The sequence below is a fragment of the Varroa jacobsoni genome, unplaced genomic scaffold (assembly GCF_002532875.2).
Source record: "Varroa jacobsoni isolate VJ856 unplaced genomic scaffold, vjacob_1.0 scaffold_872, whole genome shotgun sequence".
NCBI lineage: Eukaryota > Metazoa > Arthropoda > Arachnida > Mesostigmata > Varroidae > Varroa > Varroa jacobsoni.
In genome coordinates, this window is record NW_019213774.1 from 132,266 (window position 1) to 156,530 (window position 24,265).

The 24,265-nt window shown below is 39.0% G+C and overlaps 1 protein-coding gene and 1 long non-coding RNA gene across 8 annotated transcripts; one reads left to right on the forward strand and one right to left on the reverse strand.

Annotated features, from left to right (window-relative positions):
* The first annotated feature begins 111 nt into the window (after positions 1 to 111).
* On the forward strand, positions 112 to 22,455 carry LOC111264546 (leucine-rich melanocyte differentiation-associated protein). 7 transcript variants are annotated; one of them, XM_022840549.2, is made up of 7 exons: positions 262 to 1,348; positions 8,928 to 9,292; positions 11,394 to 11,491; positions 17,096 to 17,185; positions 18,093 to 18,221; positions 19,059 to 19,322; positions 20,565 to 22,455. In XM_022840549.2, exons 3-7 carry the CDS (start codon positions 11,397 to 11,399, stop codon positions 20,731 to 20,733), a joined length of 747 nt encoding a protein of 248 aa, XP_022696284.1. In that variant the 5' UTR covers positions 262 to 1,348; positions 8,928 to 9,292; positions 11,394 to 11,396; the 3' UTR covers positions 20,734 to 22,455. The 7 variants fall into 7 exon arrangements, with proteins under 7 accessions (XP_022696285.1, XP_022696278.1, XP_022696279.1 ...); XM_022840547.1 differs by lacking the exon at positions 262 to 1,348 and adding an exon at positions 8,456 to 8,530; XM_022840543.2 differs by lacking the exons at positions 262 to 1,348; positions 8,928 to 9,292 and adding an exon at positions 114 to 239.
* LOC111264547 (uncharacterized) lies at positions 6,469 to 8,921 on the reverse strand. The gene is made up of 2 exons (XR_002682924.1): positions 8,821 to 8,921; positions 6,469 to 8,480 (listed from the first exon to the last, which is right to left on the reverse strand). It is a non-coding gene; the product is annotated as an uncharacterized LOC111264547 (long non-coding RNA).
* Positions 22,456 to 24,265: the final 1,810 nt, after the last annotated feature.

Below are 24,265 nucleotides of genomic sequence, written 5' to 3' on the forward strand. Positions count from 1 at the left end.
ACGTTCTCTCGTTGGAGATTGTATCATTCGAGCAGACTGCCCACTCAGCCGTATTTTTTTTTCCTTTCTATACGCATCTTCTTATCCTTTCTCTTTTTTCTTTCTACGCGCTTTTGTTCTATTGAGTTGAGAGCTCGTGTGACCTACAACGGCTACGGCGCTATCTCTAGTTCTGGAGCGGCTCTGTTTGCTTTTTACCTTTAGCAATGCTGAAGCAGCCCAATTTCAGGGGTAGTGAGGTAAGAAAAGATCTCCGCAGCTTTCTAATGAAAGTGAAAAAAAATTCTAGAATGAAAATAATACAACTAAATTTCTTCTGATTCACCATTAAAAGTTTTAACATAAAACTTAGGCTAACAATTTTAATATGCGGCACATTACGGATTTCTTGCATAAACGATATGTCTGTTACCTGCATGTGATATCTCAAAGAGCCTAATTATTTTCAAACCAAATCAAAGTTACTATAGCCAATACTTCCAAACGTCATCTGTTCATTTTTATTATATACATTACATGCTGCATAATCATGGACAACGTCCCGGATTTCGTTGCTGAGCAGACATATTTCTTTGAAAACGCATTATAAAACAAATAAATCAAGGGTCGTAGCGACTCCAAAGCAAGGGACAAACGGGTGATTCTTCTTGTCCATAAGCTACGTAGCGTGTCATTTTTAAATTTTTGCTGCTTGTGGGGGGGCTTACCAATAAAAACGTTTTTTCAGTACAATTAACAGTACAGCAAACAACTGATTCGAGCGTTCCTACGTAACATGTAATCATTGTGATACAAGCGGCACGTAACTAAGTGCACCTTTAACGCTGAATAATGAAATGTAATAGAACAGAAAAAATAACATTTACAACATTCAGCCTTAGTCAAATGTTACCGTCGTTAGTTAATAATGCATCGTTCGGTTTCCTTGAGTTAGACAAGCACATAGTTGATTGAGCCGGCTAAAAAAAAATGTAGACATTTTTCGCACGGAAAAAATCTATTCCAGTAGGTTTCCCTGCACCGATCGCCTGCCTAGCTGCCCATATATTTGCTCTTCCGTGTTGAATGGCAGACGTCGGTGGGCCCTGCAAAAACCTAGTGGCGGCCCTAGTTGCGGTAAAGGCGACGTAAAAACGGCCAACCAACGATAGCCGTCGTTCGCAGTGGCAAGACGACAGCCGTTGTCAGTAGTTCCATCAGCAGTAATGCTTTAGACGTCGCAGACTACGGGGTCATTCTCCACGCCGGGCTAAATTCCTATTAGGAGTGACAGTGCTGGCACGATGTAACGATTAGTCGCATTCCGACCAACATCTGGAATAACCGGAGACTCTAGCGCATCATATCGGTGAGATCTACAATGGCATTTGTTTCGTTGGGGTATCAAGCCGGTTCCTCTGAACCTTGTTTGCGGACCCTCCGCAACGAGTGACACCAATCGCGTGCACACGAATACATTGTTTTTACATTGATAATTACGCCCAATAGATATATAAATAAGGGGTGAGTGCCTTTATGTAGAGGCAAAGGTTCATCACACGCTTCATGCTAACAATAGAAGTTGCAAGCCTTTCAAGGCTTGCTTCCTTTTGTCGAAAGGCAGATTTTATTTTTCTACCCGTGCAGTAGCTTGGTCGACTGTGGTTGTGATGCGATACGTGCGTATGTCAAGCTTTGATCTGTATCTGACTTCGTTGAGTTCCACGAGTTTTCGAATCAAAAATCAATCTGCCATTGTCGGAGAAGTGCAGTGTGCTTAGTTAGCTTTTAAGTGAACACTACTGTTACCATTGCTCATAAATCTATACGAATCGTGATATGTTTAAAAAAAAGAAAGCGCAAAAGGGACGCTATCAGTGACGATCAAATTCACGCAACGGTGGATTAGCCCAGGTGGCTACAATTTACGCTGTATTTTAGTGAAGGCCTGCCAAGTCGCACGGATTTTGAGGTAAGCCTCATCGTCCTTTGCTAGAGTTGGGCAAAAGCTGCTGTCTAGCTAATACCACACGTTTAAAAGATATAGTGCATGGTTTTTAATGATAAATTTCTCCAGAACTCAAACCTCCTTGCTTTCCGTTTTCGGATAGATTTGCACACTACGAAGCATAATATTTGTCAATAGCCTTAGTTTGTAGACAAAGCTTATATCGGTTCATGTCAAATATTGTTATATTCAGATTTCACCAGGCTATGCTTGCTAATTGAAATAATTAAGCTTGAAAAATAGTTCCTTGTTTTTCCGCAAGTGTCAGCGGATCTAGATTTTTGCTGTTGGCGGTATTCAACGAACAGTAATCATAACATGTATAATGAAAAGGCGACTATCGAGTTTGGCTTATTCACTACGTCTCAATGGGGTGCTCTGTTTATCTCAACAAATTTCCTTCGGTCGGCCTAGAGATTGCAAATTACGTAGGGGAGAAAGAGGTCCCATTGGCGCCAAACCGGCTACTGCGTCTGTCGCCCTGTTGCCAATGGCAAACTTTAGCAAAATCTACAAAAAGGCCAAAGCTAACTACCTGTACACATATGCCTGTTACCTCCACACGATAGACATGTCGTTAGATCGGTACGATCTATCATAGAACGTTCTAATAATTCTAGCGACAGTTTGCAGTATCTTCTGCTCAACGTTGTAGTGAAATTCATAGCAAACAGCTTAAGTTTGTGTTTTGGCCTGGTTTTACATAGTATATGGCAAGAAAATGTCAGGAGTGACAAAATTGTCACTTGATGTTCGAACAAGGAAAAAAAGACACGTTCTAAAGCTGTTTTGAAAAAAGCAAAAGTAACAAATAGCGTCAAACAATCTCTATGCATTGAGTTTCGATTTGTTTAGTAGGCCTTTTCCCGTTTAAGCCTATCTTGTCGGCCTTTTTTCATGTTGACTCATTAACTTCCTAGATTCAACAATTTCATCAATTTTATGAAGCAAAACAAAATGCAGGATTAAATGGATATTCTATAACGGGGTTCTATCAGAAAAGTACATCTGCTTATTTGGCGCTTGTTCGTTATCATTCATAGGTTGTCCTATTATTAGGCTTTGGTAGTAATGTGATGGTCTGTCTGTTCTACCACATCTGCGTTCCCAACAGTTTTCGTATGATCATTCCGGATTTCATTATTGGTTTGCACTACGCCTACTGATGCTGTTACTAATAGACAACGTAGAGGAGCCCGTGTTACCTACATCGATGTCAAACATAGCATAGACAGGTAGACAGACACATAAACACGACAGAGCGGAATGCTTTCTTTGTTTAATTTTCATCAAGGCTATTAATATTCATATTATAGGTATTTATTAGCTATTATCGGTAAAGGCATCGTTGGCCGATCGCATTGTCCTTTTCTTCCATTTTTCCTCTATCCGCTCAGGGCCGGGTTCCCTTTTTATTCTAGTCTTTTTTCCTTTTGCTCTTCACTCAGCTACGGCTAGAGCGATTGAAGCTGTCGATTTGTATCGCTAACAATATACGTTAACTCCATTATTAGGTATCGATGGAAGAGCCGTAACGTAACAACAGTGGGCGCCAGGCTTAGAATTGAAAGGGAACCAACCTGATTACGTCGCGAATCGAGAAAGACGCGTATTTGCTAATTGTACCGGGTGACAGCAAAATTGGCTTATGGTACTTTTTCCTATTCAGCTATATCTAGATTGTGCTTATAATAGTACTAAGCAGCCAATAAACCATTGAGGGCCGTCATGATGTTGGCAGCCGGTTCATGCTAGGCGTTAGAGCGGATATTTTATCATAGAATAGTAGAAAGTCTCTGAAGTTGACGACGAGTGAATCTTCGCAAATATATGAGACAATTTGAATCATAAAAGGTTTCAGCTCGATACATTCCGTTTGAGAAGTTACGTAATCCTAAAGCCAATGCCTCAACAAGAAATTTGAGGTCATCAAAGTTGCGTTCTACCGTTCCTTAGCTTTGAATATCCGCTTTCAATATCGCAACAACATCTTCAGGGCTATTCGTCGAGTGCAATCAAGCTACTCAAAATAATTATTTAGCATGAAACTGAATAATATACCTGTTTTAATATCTTACCATGATAATAATCGTCCGCTATCGTAGGCCGCCGACGATATCATGGAACACTTAGACTTCACGTTTATTTACATACTCGATGTTTCATTTTCGTCTGCTATGTTCTACCATCGTTCTTTATCGAGCTTGTCCCGTTCCTCGTCGGCCTGAAAACAGGCTTTTGTGGTCTTCAAGTTTCTTCCCATTCCAAAGGTGGGTCAGCACCCATTTCTAACATGGTTAATGCGATTTGGCTCCTACGTAGCGTAGGATAGTGTAGTGCACCGAGGTGCCTTTTCTGTTCTTAGAGCGCAAGCCAAAGGAAAACCCACTTACGACTCACGTGTGAGTGCGAAGATAATCTTCTAATTTTCGATGCTAAAATCGCCGGATTCACGAGTTGTACTTTTCGGCTTTTTTTCCACTGAGTACTTACTATGGTTGTTCAGAGTCCACCATAGCACTGCCGTGGTAGTACTTCACGCAAAAAAAACTGCGTAACAATTTGGAATTAGTAGAATCTTTCAAAAAAAATATAGGACATTGCGATAGGATTATTTAATTCTACTTTTTAGAACAAATATTCCACTTGTACTATATTAGAACATATATATATATATATATATATATATATATATATATATATATATATGTTACTTCTATGCTACTAAGTTGATGAACGCGCATGTTGCTTGTCTGTAGAGTCGTTTGCATCCTTCAGTTGTTCGAAAGGTGCATGTATATAATGTATAAGAACCAGAAAAAGAGAAGGACATGTACTCTGTGTTTGGGGCAGTTGTTCCATAAGTGTTAGCTTATTAAATATAAACGTGCATCTATGTGTATAGATTGTTCTGTCAGGGTCTAGTTTATCAGGTCATCATGTTTGAAGATTATTGCAGTACGAATAAGCAAGGAAACACCTCCTACAATATATGAGAAAAAGCGGGCTGTTGTTCTGGTGACATCTGATAATATTACCATTGTTATGGAGACCTGTTAAGATTGTGACTAGAAAGCTCATGCAAGCTGGAAGCCCTCACGTTTTTACTAATTCTATCCTATATTTTCAGTGTCGTATTCAGGGCCGTTTGGATATCATTGGTTTTTATTTGAATGGTAGATAGTAGCTTAATTACTTATTTCGGAAGTAGGCAATGTGTTTGCGAGGTAATGAAAATGTTTACGGGCTAAGAGGTCAAATGCACGGGAAGCGCTGACGTTTGCATCCTCGAGAACCGCTATGGTAATTCAAATGTGACGAAGCGTATTATTTCAATGTGTGAATTTACAAAAGATAATCAGCTTTTGAGGTCACTCTTATAGCCACTTGTGTACGCGACGCCACATAGAAGTGGGCATACAAGGGTCACATCCGTTTTTCGGTCCACTGAGCGCGCCTCTCACCCCAGTACCGATAGTTCTGGAGTACGCCGTCGTTTGTGTGGCAATACTGGGTCGCCAAATGGGCGCCATCACGCCTCACACCCTCAGGTGTCATAGAACCTACAGAATGTCACGCTACTACAATTTTTCCTGCAATTTTTAATATCGTCACTAGCTACGTCAGGCTTATATGGCTTCTCTTAATCAAGGCTAATTTAAATACTTCTTTGTCAGAATATAGCTACTTATTAACGTAGAATTATAAAAGATAAGCAGAGCCTTAGCTACCGCATCTGTACAGAATACAAAATTCTATAACATAAAGGAGGTAAGGAAAAGGGATTAATAAAAAAATATCGGTTGACTGTCGGTGTCTCAACTAATTAGAAAAGTTAATATTTTAAAGAGATCCAAATATAGAGTAGCAAGAAAGTCGTGGTTGGTAAGCGTAGCTATGCCATTGCAATGGACACCTATCGTTTGGGATTTGTCATACGCCAATTAGGGGGAATTCACAGAAACAGTTCCTTGTTTTTCTTGTTGTCACAAAACAGAATTTCAGCTTATTGATGTGAGAGATGTCAAGAAAATGATGTCCTGATGTCGAAAATGCCCAACCGAGACCCACCTAGAGATACCTGATCTTGCATACAGTATTATTCTGGAAAAATGATATCCTGCAGCCCGGACATTAAGGGCGTAATATATTATTATGACAGAGAAGAATAATTACTTGTTTGCGAGAGCAAGAAGCTGTAGCGGAGACTAGTCCACCTTAGCTTAGATTACGAAGTGGTAGTTATCAGATGTTTGAATGGAAGCTCATTAACGAGAGGGTCCCAATCTGAATTCGCTTGCATCACGAGTTTACGCAGAAATTACAGATCGGTGTATTCGAATGAAAGATCAGTGATTAATAATGAGTCGGGCTTACGGACTCTATAGTTGTAACTATAATTGCTACTGTTTTAGATATATTCGAAGATAAATTCGACTATCTATAGATTTTAGTTCGTGAAACTGAGAACAAGCCTACCCTTTCCAGATCCAAAGTGACAGCTTTATTTATTTATTTTGGAAAGTATATTGTTGTCTGCAAGTGCTCGGTTGGTAATATCGAGAGAGGCGTTAAGGATCGCCTAATAAGCGGATTTAACTTATACTATAAATAGAACTGGGTCTAAATTTTTTTCGTAACCAAGAGGTTTTGTCAGGCGAAGTTAACTTAAGCCTCCGTCTCTTTAAAATGTGCATGATCAAGCTGTTTTCTTCCACACAATATTATTAATGAAGAAAACCATCATGCTTCTTTGTCATGAGCCTCATACAAAGTAAATCAATAGCCCTAATATTAACGAAAAAAAAAAAAATACGGAATAGTTTGCCATTTAAGTACATTATTTGGCATTGTTTCTCTCCTACTAGTGTGACACTGAGCGAAATCTATCAAACAGCTATTTCGGACTTTACTTCAGTTTTGCGTCTGTGAGATTCGTTGAGTATTTTCAATAGATAAAAAGCACATCTCATAAAACGCTATCTTGTTACATCGGATCTCCATTTCTATTTTGACATCTGCCCTCATAGGTGACAGTGCCAAAGTTGAGTGCCATAATATTGACTACACCGTTACGGATATACGACAGTAAAACTACCGGCAAATCTACACTCACAACAGACCCTAACAAACGAATCGGCTTTTGCGTTGATTATGGATATCAAAGGCGAACGAGAAAATAGGGTACAATCATAACAAGAACCATTGAATTGAATGGTAAACACCCATGCTAACCAGCTCTAGTACCGTCTACATCTCGTCTGAAGTTTTTTGCATCAGGCTTAAAAGTGGCTCTGACTGGTAAAGATAGATAGGTATAAAAAGAGTTAAAAAACCTAACTTTAGAAATAACCTGAATTTACGTTTTTTATTTAATAACCTATTTTACGTTTACGGGAACATACGTTGTGGTTGAAATGTTACCCATATCGAAAGTCTGTTGATAAGAGCATTCCTTATTTTAGCTGATGAAAGTTATTGCCTTTGGTTGCCTTGGGCTCAATTATATTTCCATGAGTTTTTACTATGTGCCAAACCTACAAAAGGAGGTAAATATTTGAAAAACTTATTAAAATCAATAAATTTATATAGTTGTAGTAAGTAGATCCAGTAATGTAACTGGAATTGCTTAGCGTAAAAAATTAGGGACGTGACTCAAAGAATGAATGACCCCATAGAGAAAATGAAGTAAGTTGACGGTCCATTAAATCTGCCAAAAAAAAAGTTTTAATAATGAAGTCTCATTCGAATTGGTACACTTCGTAACCTTTATGAAGTTTAGCAAAATAATCCGAGAAATACTTTCGAATTTAGTTATCCTAAATAATGACTATCAATACGACCGGTCATTGTTTCGTCTGATGTACGGCAGATATACAGACGGCCATTAATTTCCATCATATTACCGCCTTTTCAATAAAAAAAGAAAACTTTTCAATTGCAAGCTATTTCCGGCATGATACTCCAGGTAACTAGGAGTCACTTCTGATCGGTGAGAATAGGGTACGTCTTCAAATGTATTTGTTACAATCCTGTATCATGAGGCTGATCTTTGTGAACTAGCCTATCTTGCTAGTTCCTAGATAATTATCAAATTTGTTCGGTTAGTGTTTTATGTGAAGTAAAACACAAAAATTAGGCCATAATGACCCGAACGTAATCCCCAACGTTGTGACCCAGAAAGGCGTTGTTTATACGAGGCGAAAAAACCAAGCGCGGTAAACGTTCCTGCATCGAAGAGAGGCGTTCGTTGCTGGGGCAAGCAGCGGTAGCACCACCATCGTTTCGCAAACTTGGCATGCGAGAAATCAGATCACCATTAAAGGAGTTTCTAATCGATACCTGTTTTGTTGGACAGGCAAATAATCCTGCTACATAGTCGATGTCTATCCTTCGGCCATCCGATGACCCCACGTTTGCTGTTCATATTTTCCCGCTCCGCTAGCAGACTGAGAAAGTCCCCATCGAGAAGACGAGATCGAGTATTGCGCGACTACGAACAGAAACGATTCCAGCGTATTCATCGAAATAAAATAAACTTTAGTATGCATCAAAAAGATATCAAACCGATTTTAGTAACAACAAAATAATATAAAGCATAGCCAAGTAGACGAGACCGAAAATTCGAGGAGCAAACCTCTAACAGCGATAGTCAATGTCAGTCGCTAATCGGTTGTCCGGGGTTGGAAGAATTCAGATTACGTACATTAATTAGCTCGTGTTAACTTGGGGTTCATCTACTAACGTGCATCTAAAGCAGTAATAGTCTACATAAACAGACTAAATTAAATGTCAGTAAAGAAAGCACTCACAGAGAACGGAAGATTACGTACCTTGTAAACTTCTGTGTAAATAGCGTGTTTCGTTTTACCTATGAAGCGTAGTAAACACCCTAGCAGTAACGACCGCCAACTCTAATGTCGATTAGCCTTTGTTTCAGTGATCCGTAAGTGGTAAACGCTATTACCATTTCTTTTTCTCGCCTAGAAGAAATCCTGCCCTCTTGTCTCAATGAAAATGATGGCGGTAATCCTTATGACAACGCAGAATCCTGGCGACGCATCGACGGCGTAACGTTTCAACAGGAACAACAGTTAATGTTGTTCTTGGCAGAGTGACAAGCCGTCGACGCATTAACCGATGGAAGAAAAGCTTACTTACACCTAAAGCCTGTTGTGATTTTTCCTTTTACCTGCGCTTCTCTATGCGCCAGACCTGATTGGGCGATGTTCACTACGGCTAGAGCGTACTGTTTACTTCTGTCGCTGGGAATACTTTAATTTCGTCTCTATCTGCTGATGCTTGGTAAAGTGGTACATTAAGTTAAGACGACTTTTCAAATATCTACTATCCAGCTAGTGGATTAGGTACAGCGCTAGAAACTTGCGCAGTTAACAAACTAACCTCAGGCCGTTCGTATACGTAAATTTATACAGAACTATGCTGTAACCTATTCCGTCTAATATATATATATATATATATGACAGTAGGTGATTGTTTTATCTAAATGCAGCTGGCTAAACCGTGTAGCAACAAGCAGTAGAAGACGGATTACTGATTACAATATATGATTCTTGGTTCATGGCAAAGTACTTATATCACAAATCACGCCATCTGGCAAATGAGCGAATAATGCGTCATTGCTAGGATAAGATAGCACGCTTTTCATGATCAGGTCTTAGTAGACACTAATTATCGGATCTGTCCTTTGGGAACCGCAGTCCTATCATTGAATCGTTCTAAATATAGAACACCACAATTGTCAAAACAAGCATTGTTAACAACGAAATTAAATACTACTTTTACTACTACTGTTTTCTGGAGAAGAATGATTATCTATAGACAAGCTGTTTGTTTTAATAACACCGTCTTGGTGGCCAATTCCACGGCTGTAGCGTCGCGCACGTCTCCGCAAAGGCTCTGCATTCCACGACACATACACAAAATAATTTTCCGGTTAAAACAATTTGCGCTCAAGGATGGCTTGTAGGCCGACAAAACCATTTTTTTTTCGGGCTCCAATAAAAAAAAATTAATGCTACTGTTAAAACGTATAAAACAGTCCTGAGCCCACTACTCCAACAAAAAGTTCTACGGACCATTTTGTCTGCTAGTGATATCATTTTTACGTACTTGATTTGCTAGCATGACGGCTTGTGATAGCTAAATGTAAAGATTTCGGCATTGCTAGTAATGCACTCGTAGGATACCTACTTTGAGGTCAAATCATCATTACGTCTATTGTCTCATAGTATGGCCTAAGATCGCTAACTCATTGAAGACCGTTCTATTAGGAACAGAATATAAGATCAAGCTGATTGTTTGAACTGTCCTAATATAGTCTCCAAACTTTGAGGCGATTTGACGAAGCAGATTTTAGGCCACGAAAATAAAATATCAGGAACCGTAAGGCGATCGTTTTCTACATTCTGGAATATACACGAAATGAAAGCGACTCAGACTTTTATATTTTTAACTTTTCTCAGAGTGATTGTAGGCTGTTGAAATGAATAGTATTATCGCCGAAGTCGTCTCTTTACCAACACATAATATATAAGCTTTGTATTCAGTTATTCTTGGAGTTCTTAACAGTCAACGGTCCGATCTAGGTTACGCAGTATCGCGGCTGTACGTGCCTCCATTCTTATAGTTGGCCTAATCCATCAGGCACAGCAATGTTGAACGTTATACAGTCTATCAGGGCTAATGTTAACATACGTCCCGCGTAGAAATTCATTCGTGTATCTTTCAACAGAAATGAGATTTTTTTACTTTCATATAACTTTTATGCCAAAAAGCTGTTCCAGACCACTCCTGACATGACAAAGATATTATGGAACTGATCTCGGTGCGGGATTCGGACTGAGCAATATACATTTGCCAGTTTCCACCTATACGACACCTGTTACAATTATAGGATACCGGTTTTACTATAAGTAATATTCCAAATAATATGTGCTTACCACGACTAGCCATATAAACACTCCCGGGTTATTATGTTACTGTCAGATGGACGACATGTTAATAAGCTATCAGAAAGAAAAGGAAAGCTGTGGCAAATTATACGCTACAAATAAATGCGTCTATGAAACAATAACTAGAGCTATATTCACAACCAAAAACGCAAATATTTTCGGCTTTGTATCTTCTGAACCCTTTTTATGGGTTTAAGGTCTGTAGCATCAAGTGTACCGCGTATTTATTTCAAATTAAACTAAAATATACTCAGACATCTTGAAGCTAATAGGTGCGATGCTGAACTATTTCTGCTTCGCTGAGCGTATGTGCATGCTCTATCGGGATCGCTCGTATCGTCTATTTCGGAGGATAACGTGGCATCCGTCATGGCGAAGATCGATATGTTACGCGTACTTACGTTCGTATCGCGTATACGCATCGGTTACAGGCAATGGGAACATCATCAAGTAGATCAAAGAAGGACAACGAGAAAGAGTGTATTTCATCGGAACATGGGCGACTCGGCTGGACGGAATTGGTTACAAGGTGAGAAAAACATTAATTACCGTAAGCCCTAAGTACCAATAATGATGAAAATATATAGATATTGTAAGGTTAGTCTCGTAACGTCTAAATAAAAATATTTTTATGTTCTATCAGGGTTAATTAGAAGCTTTAAGGGGTTGCACAGTACCAATTATTTAAACACACCCTAAAGGTTTTCTTCTAATACATATTTTAATCGAATATATTCAGCTTGGTTCGTTTGTAAGAAAGAGACAATCTGGTGAAAACCTCTTGTCCACCGATGATAGCAAATAATGGTCCTGCAAAATGGCCTATTCAGTGGGCCGTCGCAAAAATACAACGTAGCCATAATTATGGAATTTTCTTTAACTACGATGGACGGTGAAGTTTTGTCGATTAAGTTGATGTTGGACGTTGTGCCGTTTTTACCTTAGTTAATAAATCACCCAATTATTTAATGAAGAAGTTGCGTCGTTCAAAAACCCATTAGGCGTTTCCCGAATGCTTTATTATTACTGAACCATCGTTTCAATTGGCAAATGAGCCGAGATATCTAAGGTGCACTCTCTTTAGCAGTATAATAGGTATCGATTGTGTAAATTTGATTCAGGAATAGTTGAATCGATGGAGTCCTAAGGAGTGCTGACTGAAATCATTGGACGTACCGTCTCAAGGATGTTACAGAATATTGGCGTATCTGATTTTATTTTGTGAAGCACAAATCTTACGACACGCATTCCACCAGTAGGATCCAGCAACAATCGTTGAGTTTGTCTAATAAAACGCATATGGTCGGCTACAAAGATGTCAGAGGGCATGAACATGGTAAAGCATGTGGAAGGATTCAGCTTTGATGGTTTGGTATTTCTTAAACGTCTGTTATTATATCTGGGTCGTAGTGCGCATATTTGCTGGATTTGTAGAATGCTACTGACTAAAAAGTAAACGAAACAGCAGCTTGTGCTTCTAGTCCTTCAGAGCATGTAGAACTTTACCGATAGTTCCTGCACCTGTAGGTAGGTGAAAATAAACTGATTTATATATATAAATCAGTTTATTTTCAGTGTATATATATAGAACATTCAACAGTAAAATTATAGTAATTACCATATACAAACTAGAGCTTCTAAGTGTTATTCGACGTAAAGGTCGGTTTATCCGCCTATTTTGAGTATTTACTTATTTTTTATAAAACAATTTAGAGATGTAGAACTATTCGAGATTAGAAGATATCTGTACGCTGTACAATATAACGGTTATGCTTATACAAGCCATACGTTCCAGTGTCGTTTCATGTTTCCAACGATGTTTCATAAAAATTATTATTTCAAAAATGATGAAATGATTGTTTAATAAAACACAATAAGAGCTGACTACCTCAGACCGTTACCTCGCTTTTATAAAGATAATTGGATTCATAAATCTGGATTTACATATATCTAAAAACATATAATGATAATAAAGTCCACAACGTTGCGTGTTTAGGCCCTGCACTAAAGTTATATAATCAGGTTCTCAGTAGCAGGACAATTCTTCAATTCAAGGCAGGCAACTTTATTAGGACATACTATATTACTAATTAGGAGCATACAATGCGGAAAATGTAAGATAACATTCCTTGGATGAGCAATAAGACCCGTTTCATTAAAAAAAATAATTTGTTTATCACTATTTCAAAACAGCTCAGCAATAAATAACCGTAAAAAGTTAAATAAGTGCATCTACTTTTCAAACTACAAATTAATAAAGAATAAGCTACCTAGAATTGGATAAGAGAAAGTAGGTTACGACCTGCTACGACCAACATTTGCTTAACGCTACCTTTGAAAGCAAGCCCTGACACAAAGACAAAACGTTATACCCGTACATTTGCCAAAAATTGCTCTATTTAGCGGCCTACATGAACTTACTACAGTTAATATATTATTGGAAAAAAATACCAATTTAAGACGGATATATCATTGGCTCATATAACCTTGTTTATTGGGTATATATAATCTAGGGTCGGTAATGATTTTGTGCGATGGACTTGGTCATTCAGAGGATTATTTTTATTATGAACACTTATTTCACTTTCGCTAGAAAACACAACGCTTTATCATTAAAGCTAGTCAAAAATTATGATTTGTCTATCACAGGTATATAAATTTCTGCTGCGCAGCGGTAGACCAAAAGTTAACGAGTAGTGGCACATCCAGGAGTTGTATTTTATTCGAGAAAAAAGGAGCGACAATAGGAACTGGTACGGGCCGACTGGAGTGTGTCAATTTGACCGCACTGAAGCCTGTATAATTATTATGGTTATGCATAATTATATGATGACTAATTATCTATAGAAAATTCTGATCCATGATCGTGATGATTTGCAATGTGATGCATAGTGTCCTATCTAGACGAAGCTTTAAAAACGATTCTTGTTAGCTTTGTTAGTATCCCAGGTATCTATGGAGCTGTAAGGATGCTTGCGACGCACTAGTCGAATTGAACTAACTTCAGGAACAGGCACCCATTGCAACGAGAAATTGAGTTTAATGCTTGATCGGATTACGTGGCCGAAACGCTGCTCAGACCCTCTAATCTAATGGCTGATTGCGACACGACCAATTTCCCTATGTCACTTAAATATTTGAAATATAAGTACTTTTTGTTAGTAGGACAATAGTGGCAAATCGCTTTACGATATCTATGCGCGCTTAAGGGGGGTAAGTCAGGATACTGTCCTGACCTATGTTTAGTTAAATCTAAAATCTCTTAACACATAAAGAATTATAAATCCATCGTGTAGAAATTAATCTCGAACTAGTGCCCATGAAATACTGTCATACTTTCAACAAGAAGGATAATTAGAAATCCTTAGTTTATTGGTGTTCCAGCTACTACTTACGTTCACCAGCCTATGCCTATGCCCGTTTTCTTCTTTCTGTAGCCTTTCAGCTCTCACAATGGGGCTCCGACACGATGACCCCGCGTTATTGCATTGTTATGAAAATTAACCTATACATTGATCTAAGGTAAACTTCGCTCGATCAGCATCTTCTTGATATTGCCCTAAGAAGAGCACTGCCACACGTCAACGCCTGTCCTCATCAAAGATATTTATCATATTTGAGCCTTGAGTAGTACTGCGCCCAATGAAGCGTCTCGATTTGTATATGCTCGTATCAACAATGAAGCTCAGGAACAACCTAACAGGACAGTTCGTAAAGGACATTCAGTCTTGTGTATAAGTATTGTCGGGTTTTACTATACGAAACAGGCGGTATAGAAAATTCGAAGAGTTAAACGCAAAAGACATGCAATCTACTTCCACGCTTACTGAAAGAAGGCAGCAACATTGATGTTCTGTTTACTAGCTTTATCTAGAAGGTATCAAGAATGAATAATAATTATTTATTAAAACTTTAGACAGTTGAAAGCGATAGTGCACTTTAATATGAGCAACACTGAAAACCAGGCGTAAGTTTTCTCGCCTCTGTCCGACGCGCTGTGTTAAAGACTCGACGACTTGGTAAAGCATCAAGAATTATTACAAGAACAATGGATCTAATGAAATAAAGACCTTCACTTCCATACGATTTTCCTTCAGCACTTATGAGGAGAAAGGTATGCTAGGCCACGAGAGAGCTTTGCTCTGCCTATTATATTTTACGTGTCAAACCTCTCCGCATTTTTGGCCAACTAGCAAACGTGTTACAAGGACAATTTGCATTGGCCTTATCGTTCACTGTCTTCGAGGATTGGACTACTAACCTCCGAAATGTATGATCTAAATCGCCTCCGTAACGACGTACGAAAGCCAGCTAAACGTTATCTGTAGCGTCTTCTAAGCCCGCCTGTCTCGAACATATATTCGACAACGTGTTGGTCTTCACGTAGCACTATGTACAAACATGTTAATAATATATTGGCAGTACAAGAATTCGCGTACTTCTGGCACTGCTATCGCCCAGCGCAGCCATTCATATCAGACATTCAATAAGAACGTCACAGGACATCATCATCTCAATGCCTATACAGTTGTGGGTATTGCGACCATAACTGATAGCCGTCAACTGACGGAAGACGAATTGGCTAGGGTGTGTTTCCTACATAGGGACAGAATAACGAGCTACTCCATTTTCGTCCTAAGAGGTAGTGCACTGGTGTCACAAGAGGTCTGGCCTCGTATCCTTGGGAGACAAGAAACGACCCTTTAGAATGATATGTGCCAGATTCTCCTTGGATCTCTCATAGGAGAAACTCTTAGCTACGTTCTTTAGCCGTTACTTAGACATCCTCAGAAATGGCCAACTACACGGTGAACGTGAAGTGAGAAAATGTTTGGTTCACATGAATCAACAAAGAAACACAGCCAGTTCGGGAGACGTCCAGGCCATAAGCCCTGCTTCGAAATGCGGACCAATCTTAGTAAAAAGTATACAGGTTTACTGACGCAAATACATTGAAACCTCGCTTAAATACAGTACGCCTTGCTAAGCTCGGGTCCCATCTGTAAAACATGTTCATTTTAGATCGGTACCTTGAATATGATGGACGCCACACAGTTGGGCTGCGTAAAAGTTCTTCTACTTTATATGCTGCAACCTCACACACAAAAGAGCTCAAACTGAAGGGCAAAAAGGCATGGGGCTAAAACAGGTGACAGGGAGGTTTGAGCTGTGACGAGTAAACAAGCAATAATCCTTCCAATCCTGCAATACTTTTCGAGTACAAAGCATTGCCGATATTCTGACTGTCACCTGTGAGCGCATTGCAATCTACTGAATGTCGCGTTTAATAATTCGCGGGCATCTCGGCCCCCACATGTTGTACTATAAGCTATCGAACGACTTTGCTACACAACTACTAACGCATAATTTGCCTGATAATCAAGGTCTCTGAAAAATAAAACAAGACAAATATTGCTCGATATGCTATTCATTGTTAGTATATGCTTTTCAGCTTCAACTCAATAGGTTTTCTTATTCTTGTAAGCCTCTTAATGTAGCTGACCATACCTTCTCAAACTTTCAAGTTTAGCAGTTTTAATGTTCAGTAAAATGAAATTAAAATTCCTCGCAAACTTTAGACCTGTAGTGATCTAATTTTGATTTCTCATAGAAATAATGCGATATAGCTCAGCTAACGATCCAATTAAACCAGGATTAAAATGATGTAAAACCAGGACATTTCGAGTCTAGAACCCAATACCACAACAGAAAAGCGCAGACGTATGAATTTAGCTATGGATTCGTTGCTTGTTGCTTCTTTCAGTGTTAATTTCTAGAGAGTATTGCATAGCGAACGGTAAGGCATGACAATTTATATTCATGACAAACTTAAGTATTTCGAATATAATGGGCGTTTTTCTCAATTCATGTAACAGTATTAACGTATATAACATATGACGATGTCGTTAATCTTTAATGTTGGTATCAATTGCCAAACATCTATGGGTTCGAAAGCACGCGTAAATATATGCTGGTTGGGTGCCGAAGTTCATGAACCTAACGAAGTAGCAGCGCTTAGTGATAGTGGGCACAGTGGAAGTTAAAACTTACGTAAGTCTGCCTATAGGAATGCCTCAATGTAAGTCGGCCGATCCCATACGTTATATAACTCGACAGCTATTATTCATTTCAGCACGTCAAGTAGGGTTTTAAGGGAATTTCCAGATTGTCGCAAACCAGAAAACAGCCCTGCGTCTTGCTATACGCTGGAACGGCAAACCGAGTGAGTGCCCAACCATTTCGCGCTACTCCTTAATAGGAGTGATCTCTTTAATCCTGTTATAATTACATAGAAATTGCCTTCTAAAATTCAACATAGCTTTTATATATTTTATTTTATTTAAAATGCATAGTACGATTCTACATAAGCCTGTTAGTTATGAGACATATTTAACAATATCTTTCAGCCTAGTTATAAAAACATGGCACGATTTGTAAAATATATTATTTTAGAGCTTAGGAGGCCTACGTAGTTTTTCAGACCCAATCTTATGAGAGGTCATGCGGAATGAAACTTTTCAGACTTAGTCGTAAACATGGTTAGTCAAAATCATCTGCCTTTACAATGATCTACAGTGGCCGTTTCTTTATGTGGGATGATAGATATTAGTTCAGGAGTAAATATTTGACGTCGGGATACGAAAAGTTCACAGAAGTTGATAGAAGTTTTCGTTAAATGTAGCAATTTAATTCTTGCGACTTGCTTGGCCCCTGATTATACAAAATTTCGACTAAAATAGTACGCCGATACGACATAGTAGCCTGGGATAAATTATACACTGTATGGGGAAAAAGGAATTCTGTAAATAACGGCGATCTTTCTGTTGTATAAAGACCGATATTTGTCGCTGATGCACGGCGTTCTCTATTTGCACAGTTTCTGAGATATAATGTCAAAGCTTCTGTTACAGATGGTCCCAACCGTATCCGACACATTTAATTACGGCTTCAAACATAATTCAGAACTTCCCTCAAATAACCTAATTTACTAACATTTTCAAGTTTGTTAAAGAAAAGGCTACAAAATACTTCGTAAAAGTTGACAACTTAGTTGGGCTCTCTTTTTATTTACCTAATACATAATAGGTTAACGATCTAATGCGCGTTGATTTGTTTCATTGAATGAATAGTGACCCAGATTCACCAGTCACGTTCCTGAGTATAGCGTTTGAGGAATTAACAAGTCTACCAATCCAAGAGATTCCTGACCAACTTTTCAACACTGTCCAGTCGCTTGATCTCAGTAATAATCGATTCAGGTAACCGGTATATATTTATTCTACTCATATTGTGTAATAATTTTGATAGAAACTCAAATGGATGGGTGTAAAAATTGTACTATAGAGAATCAAATACTGAATGCTCGTCATTACTTTGTATAAGTTAATAACCCTACCTGGTGGACTTAGCTGCATATTAATCATCGACGCCAGTCATTTTCAGTTATTCGAAATCTAGAATTTTAGGAAACTACTTAATCATTGTTTATTTAGCACTTGGTGCGCTACGAACGTGCATAGGACTTTGCCGGTTCATCGGTGCCCGTCACATTAATGTACATCCCACCCAGTACATTAATCAAAACGTATGACCCTAAATTCCCAGAGGAAGAGTCACATAACGTTCCACAGAAATCAATTGATCAGGCTAAATGCCTTCCTAGCCAATGCTTTATCCCGATCAGAATCCCTTGACTTTCAACTGCCAGCACAAAGATCTGTGTTCACCTAAAACATCGAATACTTTATGTGGTGACGCATCGTCGCGTGCGCTAGACGGCCCCTTTATTTTCGTGGATTTGATGTGCGTCGCACTGCTCAATCTGCATAAAAATCAGGCAAAAATACAAAAGCGGATAGTTTATAATAACTTGAACTTAGGTTTCCATAGTGTCAAGTTAAAAGGGGGTGGTGTGATAGAAGTGTGTTAATGGCTTCCTTTGATTACCGTTAATCGACGTGAATAACTTAATTGGCATAAAAACGTAACAAACACACGGGAAGTGCTATTGGAAAATGATACATACAATGATCCGGCACCCCGTCTCCCTAAGCACAGTGGCGTCTAGATGATAATTTACGGACTGCGATTCTTAGCAGAGATGTACAGTTTTTATCGGAGTTCGAGAGCCTCGCATCGGTAAACCTGGATCACAACCGTCTAGAATGTCTAACTGCGTTTCCGCGTCTTCCACGACTACGTTCTCTATCGCTTAACTTCAACCGAATCTTGTCACTTCATCCGTTCGTGACATCGCTGGCTACGCAATGCCCCAGACTAATCTTCCTCTCGATGATGGGCAACGAGCTCTGTCCAAACTACCTCAACGGTGGAACCGAGCAGCAAAACGAGCTATATAGGTGTGTTAAAGATCATCAGATATTCTTATATTCTCTCGCTAACTCAATCATGACTGCCTCATAAAGAGAACGCACTGCGAGCAGCTGTATTCACAATTAGGCCTTGGAATACCATGGGAAAAATCTGAAAACATAAATACATTATGTTGGTACGTACGTATCGATTGTTTACTGGGTTATTTTTGCATTTTCTGTTCGATGCGGTTAAGCGTCACATATCGCTATAACACAGGTCCCGCTATTTTGTCCGGGTAACGGAGTTTCAGCATGAAAAAGATGTCTCTGACGAAAATATAGCGAATTTTTATTAAAAGCCTTTTGGCAACGTCAAACGGCTGCAGAAACAATATAGAATATAAAAGTATAGAGTTGTTGTCCAAACGCTGATGATTCCATAACATTGAAGGACACGGTCTAACCTAACAACAATTCTCTTACAAATATGGTTTAAAGGAATGCTCGTCGAACTTGAAAAGTTGACGTAAATGCAGTCAGTTATATCAAAAATGAATCTTCTTTCATTTACCAAGCCGTCTTGGGTAACGTTTTTAGTCTAACGGCCTCGTCGGACATTCCACCCCTATTCGGATGGTTTCGGCCGTATTTGGCTTCTGCAAAAACGAGTAACAATTATCGAGGGAACTGTGTAATCTTTTGCGATGCAGCCATCTTCGAAGTCAAAGTAGAATAGTATCAGCAAAGAAGATGAACTTTTTCGGTCGTATGTAGCACCCGATATGAACAAATAAGGAGCTGGACAATGGATAAACACTTCGGTTACTCTTGTGACAATCGAATATATAGAAATGAAGACATTGCTGCTTATTGTGCGTGACGTGCGTGAACGATACTCGTCACTATTGAATTTCCATAGGAACTAGTTCTAATTGCTAGCCCACATAGGCGTATAGCGCGAAACACGCAGATAAAACGGCCGCAAACTTCACAACTTGAAAGCTCAATACCGTTTCATCAGCAAATACGTTTAAATTTTTGTTGTGCTCAATTGATACTTCTGTCTTCATAAAATACTTCACAACCGAAAGATATAAGGATGGAAGTCAACGAAGAAGGTGTTTCTCATGACATACGTTCTACGCTATACATCTGAGCGTTGTATCTTTCTACATAGAGAAGATCAAGCTGGTTTCTTTGATTACAGTAAATTCTATCGCGCCTTTTTGTTTTATAGCATCATTCAATGTATAACGAATTATTATGACTAGTTGCGCTCGATTGCAGGTTGTATGTCATCCGTCATTTCCCTAATTTGCGGTACGTGGACGATGGTCCAGTGTCACCCATTGAGCGGGAGCGGGCAATAGCCTCCTCAAACACACACTCGTCACTTTCAGCGCAGCTGGGCCACTCATCGCTTGGGAGCGTCGACGAGGGCATCGACACCGAGTAACAACACGTTAAATGTCGTTTACTAGGGTCGTATTGTTGTTACCACGCGTCACATAACTGCCTTCGACACTGATTGGTCTGCCACCGTAGACAACCTTTTTGTAGAATCACAATGTAGCAATGGCAACACTGCGGAATGCCCTTGATAGGCATATAGGGCTTTTTCTTCTTGGGTGTAAATAGGTTTTATGTATCACCAGGGGCCAACTGCGACCTAACTAGGAACACTTATCTCTGTGCAGTCAAATTCTTAGCTACACCGAATCGTTTACGTGTTTTCGTAGGATCTGAAAAAGGGGCTTCCACAATGTCATCGTAAATTTTGACCAAATTGCACTATAATATTCACTGCTCATTAAATGAACGCCCACGGTCCTGGCGCTCTCTTACACCTGACATAATTATTAGAAATTATTAGGAATGTATTGTACCTAGATTGGGAGTGTCGTACATGGAATATTCATGGGGCTCGTTGCCCTTGTTTCGAGGAGGGAATTTCTTTTAATTATTTGTTTATGTCATCTCGTACAGTACCGACCCATAAAGAACGGATAAAACTACACATTCTTAATAATATTCATAACATAATATGTAACGTTCAATACAAAAATATAACTTACACATATACATACAGATGGTGGCAGTTGATCGTTCGGAATTTTCAAAAATTCTGCAGATCTCGGTTACTCATATATAATAGGCTATCCATATCCGAGACGTTATATCTCGGAAGTATAGATGTTTTATTCTTCAGGAACAGGTTAACTTGTACGAGTCCGATTGCTTTTTTTTAGCAGCGTCAAGTGCTTTGTCTAACGCTGATGCGTTCGTCAATGCGACACTGACGTCAAATGATTTATGCGCGGTACGGCCCTCGATTAGCAAAATTTAAAATATACTTTAGATCATCTTCTTTTTTTCCATACTGTTGGCGTTACCAACAATGCGAAATCTCCAACGGAAAAACACTAGATGAGACCAATCTGCGTTTGATTGAAATATCTGCAATGCGTTAATGAACCCTGATACTTAGCGTGCGAGCCATGGAACTCGTGCTTTTTTCTTAGGGAAAACATGGACGCAAAATGGGCGAGATACTACTCTTTTTTGGTTTTCGCGCCAAGGGACTAAACGAAAGCTACCCAATAAAGAGAACAGTCTCCACAGTTGCAGGGGAACGAAGTGCAGTGCATAAACTCGGTCGAGACTGATAGAACATTGGTTCAAATACCCAGATTTTTGTAGTTAAAAAATAATAACGTCATAGCATTTTATAGCCGTTAGAAAATATAACTGGTAGCTTTAATAACAAAATTTTGAGGAACACCCAACCCACTCAAGTAAAACATTTAGCCATTAATGGATTGAAAATGTGGTAAGCGTTAAGATGAATTGCTGGAAGCACACTTGAAATCAGCGGGATTCTTCGGCGAACTTTCGAGCCTTTATTTTTTGGCCGCATGTCGACGGTTAGAGGCAAAACGAAGCATGTCTCACTATACACTATTGGCTGGTCCTTGGACCTAACGGTTTATACCTACATGGTATTTACTATACAGCGAGTAATATATCTGCATATCGGCCCGTGATCAAATCGTATGGACATAGGACCGGAGAGTAGTGAGCAAAAAACGACACCCGCTCTAATTATGTACATTTCGTTTAAAGATTTTGCGTTGTATGAATAAAGTTTTACTGTACAATTTATGTCGTCTTTTAGAAATATGACCAGCTTTTTTTTTATCAACGTGTTAAATCTTTAGAACAAACTATAAACATTGGAAAAAGTTAACGCTCTTATCTAGTGTTTAATTATCAAAGTACTAACTAAGCTTCATGTAACTTCATCAACTGCGGAAGGCTCAATTATCTATGCAAAGTTTCTTTCTTGTTTGAAATAATACAATATTAGAGCACCAATTGAGAAGCTGTAGAAATATAAGCTGATACTAATTGCGTCTAGCAAAGCTGGTTTACCTGCAGTGGAAAGGCTTAGTAATTTCCGTAGTCAGTCGACTTATCCTAGCAACCACAACGTAAGAGCGAGTGGGTATATCAGATATTTTATAAAGATCCGACGCGGTCCGACCGTTGTTACAGGTGTTCTTGCAGGTAAATAGCTATTAAGTAACCTTGCGTAAATTCCTGGATACAAGTTTCTCCATCTTTTCAATATTCAGCATTGAATGAATGTATCTTACCTATCCAAAATACGATATGTGATATTATATTGTGAAAAAAATAGATACGACTTTGCACGATACGAAACGAGCGAAGATAGCAGCAGCATCAAACGTTGCCGGCAAAGCTGAACGTTCAATCAAAGTTTTTCGGGGCGAAATTACCCTGTCCTTTTTCAGGCACTATGTACTATCAAAATGTAAGACTGCCGTTGCCTTCGGCTGTTTCCTGCAGATGTTCCCTGGTATTACCCGAGCAAAATGTCTCACGCTCTTCCCTCTGTTTAGCGTCTATTTAATATAAAGCTACGTGTTATCAAATGATCATAGGCAGAACTTCACTGGTCGCCACGCGTCGACAGCGAGTACGTTTGTAGGCAGATACGTCACGGTATCATGAAAGGAACCGTTTACAAGTAAAAATACATGTGTTTTCAATTAGGCTATCTGGCTAGAGTCCTCCAAAGTGCGATGTGATGGACATGTGATTCCACGGAGGCCATACGCAAGATATCCGTCTCTTAAACGGCTAGAACGAAGCGTCTGTAGTAATCTCTACTGTAATTTTAAAAACAAACACCAAAGTCTTTACTTGGTAGCGCTTTTATTATTGCGTAGCAAAATTAATATAATTATAAACCAGCATAAGGCTAGATAGTAATAAGCCGTTTTTACGTACGTTATAGGCCAAAGTGAAATTTGTTTAGGATTATTCATAAAAAAAATGTCTAATTAGAGGCCCTTCTTGCAGCTTGATTGTCGCTAAGTTGTTGAGGCATACAGACTTGAGGGCCTGATAGGCTAAATTAAAAATGCATCAATGTACATGCATGAACCATTATACATCGATTGTTTCCTCCGCAGAATTAACCTGAGCTGCGTAAGCTCTTATTTACGATTGATTCGAATCACATCGAAGCAGAGAAATACAAGGGAACTAATGGGAAATCGTCTGAAGTTGTGGAACGTATCTGGCATAGTAGATACTCATGTTGGAAGCATTTCAAGGCATAGAATGTTGGCGACTGTTTCGTAACAAATTATCAACTTTAAATACTTATATATCAATAAATAACTACAGTATAGACGCTGTCCATTCGTGTACATAATACAGTATGAAAAATCGCGCCGACGGGCACTTTAAAGTAAAAAGGTGATCTCCGACTCCAGTGGCAACCTAATTATTCAATAAAATAATTAGAACGATTTTACTGCAATCCTGGTTGAAGATTGTTTGAAGAGTTCGAAGAGCGAAGAATGATTCCAGTAAAATGTAATCTGCAAACACCAATGGGAGAACCGATTCTGGAGTGTCCTGTAGATAGGTAAGCTGCAGGCTTCTCTTTTTTTTCT

What these genes read in the sequence shown, in the direction of transcription:
- LOC111264546 (XM_022840543.2), top strand. Translation starts at nt 207, where the DNA reads ATGCTGAAGCAGCCCAATTTCAGGGGTAGTGAG. An exon ending in CCAATTTCAGGGGTAGTGAG is followed by an intron (nt 240 to 11,393) that starts GTAAGAAAAGAT and finishes CATCGGTTACAG; the next exon opens with GCAATGGGAACATCATCAAG. An exon ending in CAGCAAAACGAGCTATATAG is followed by an intron (nt 19,323 to 20,564) that starts GTGTGTTAAAGA and finishes GCTCGATTGCAG; the next exon opens with GTTGTATGTCATCCGTCATT.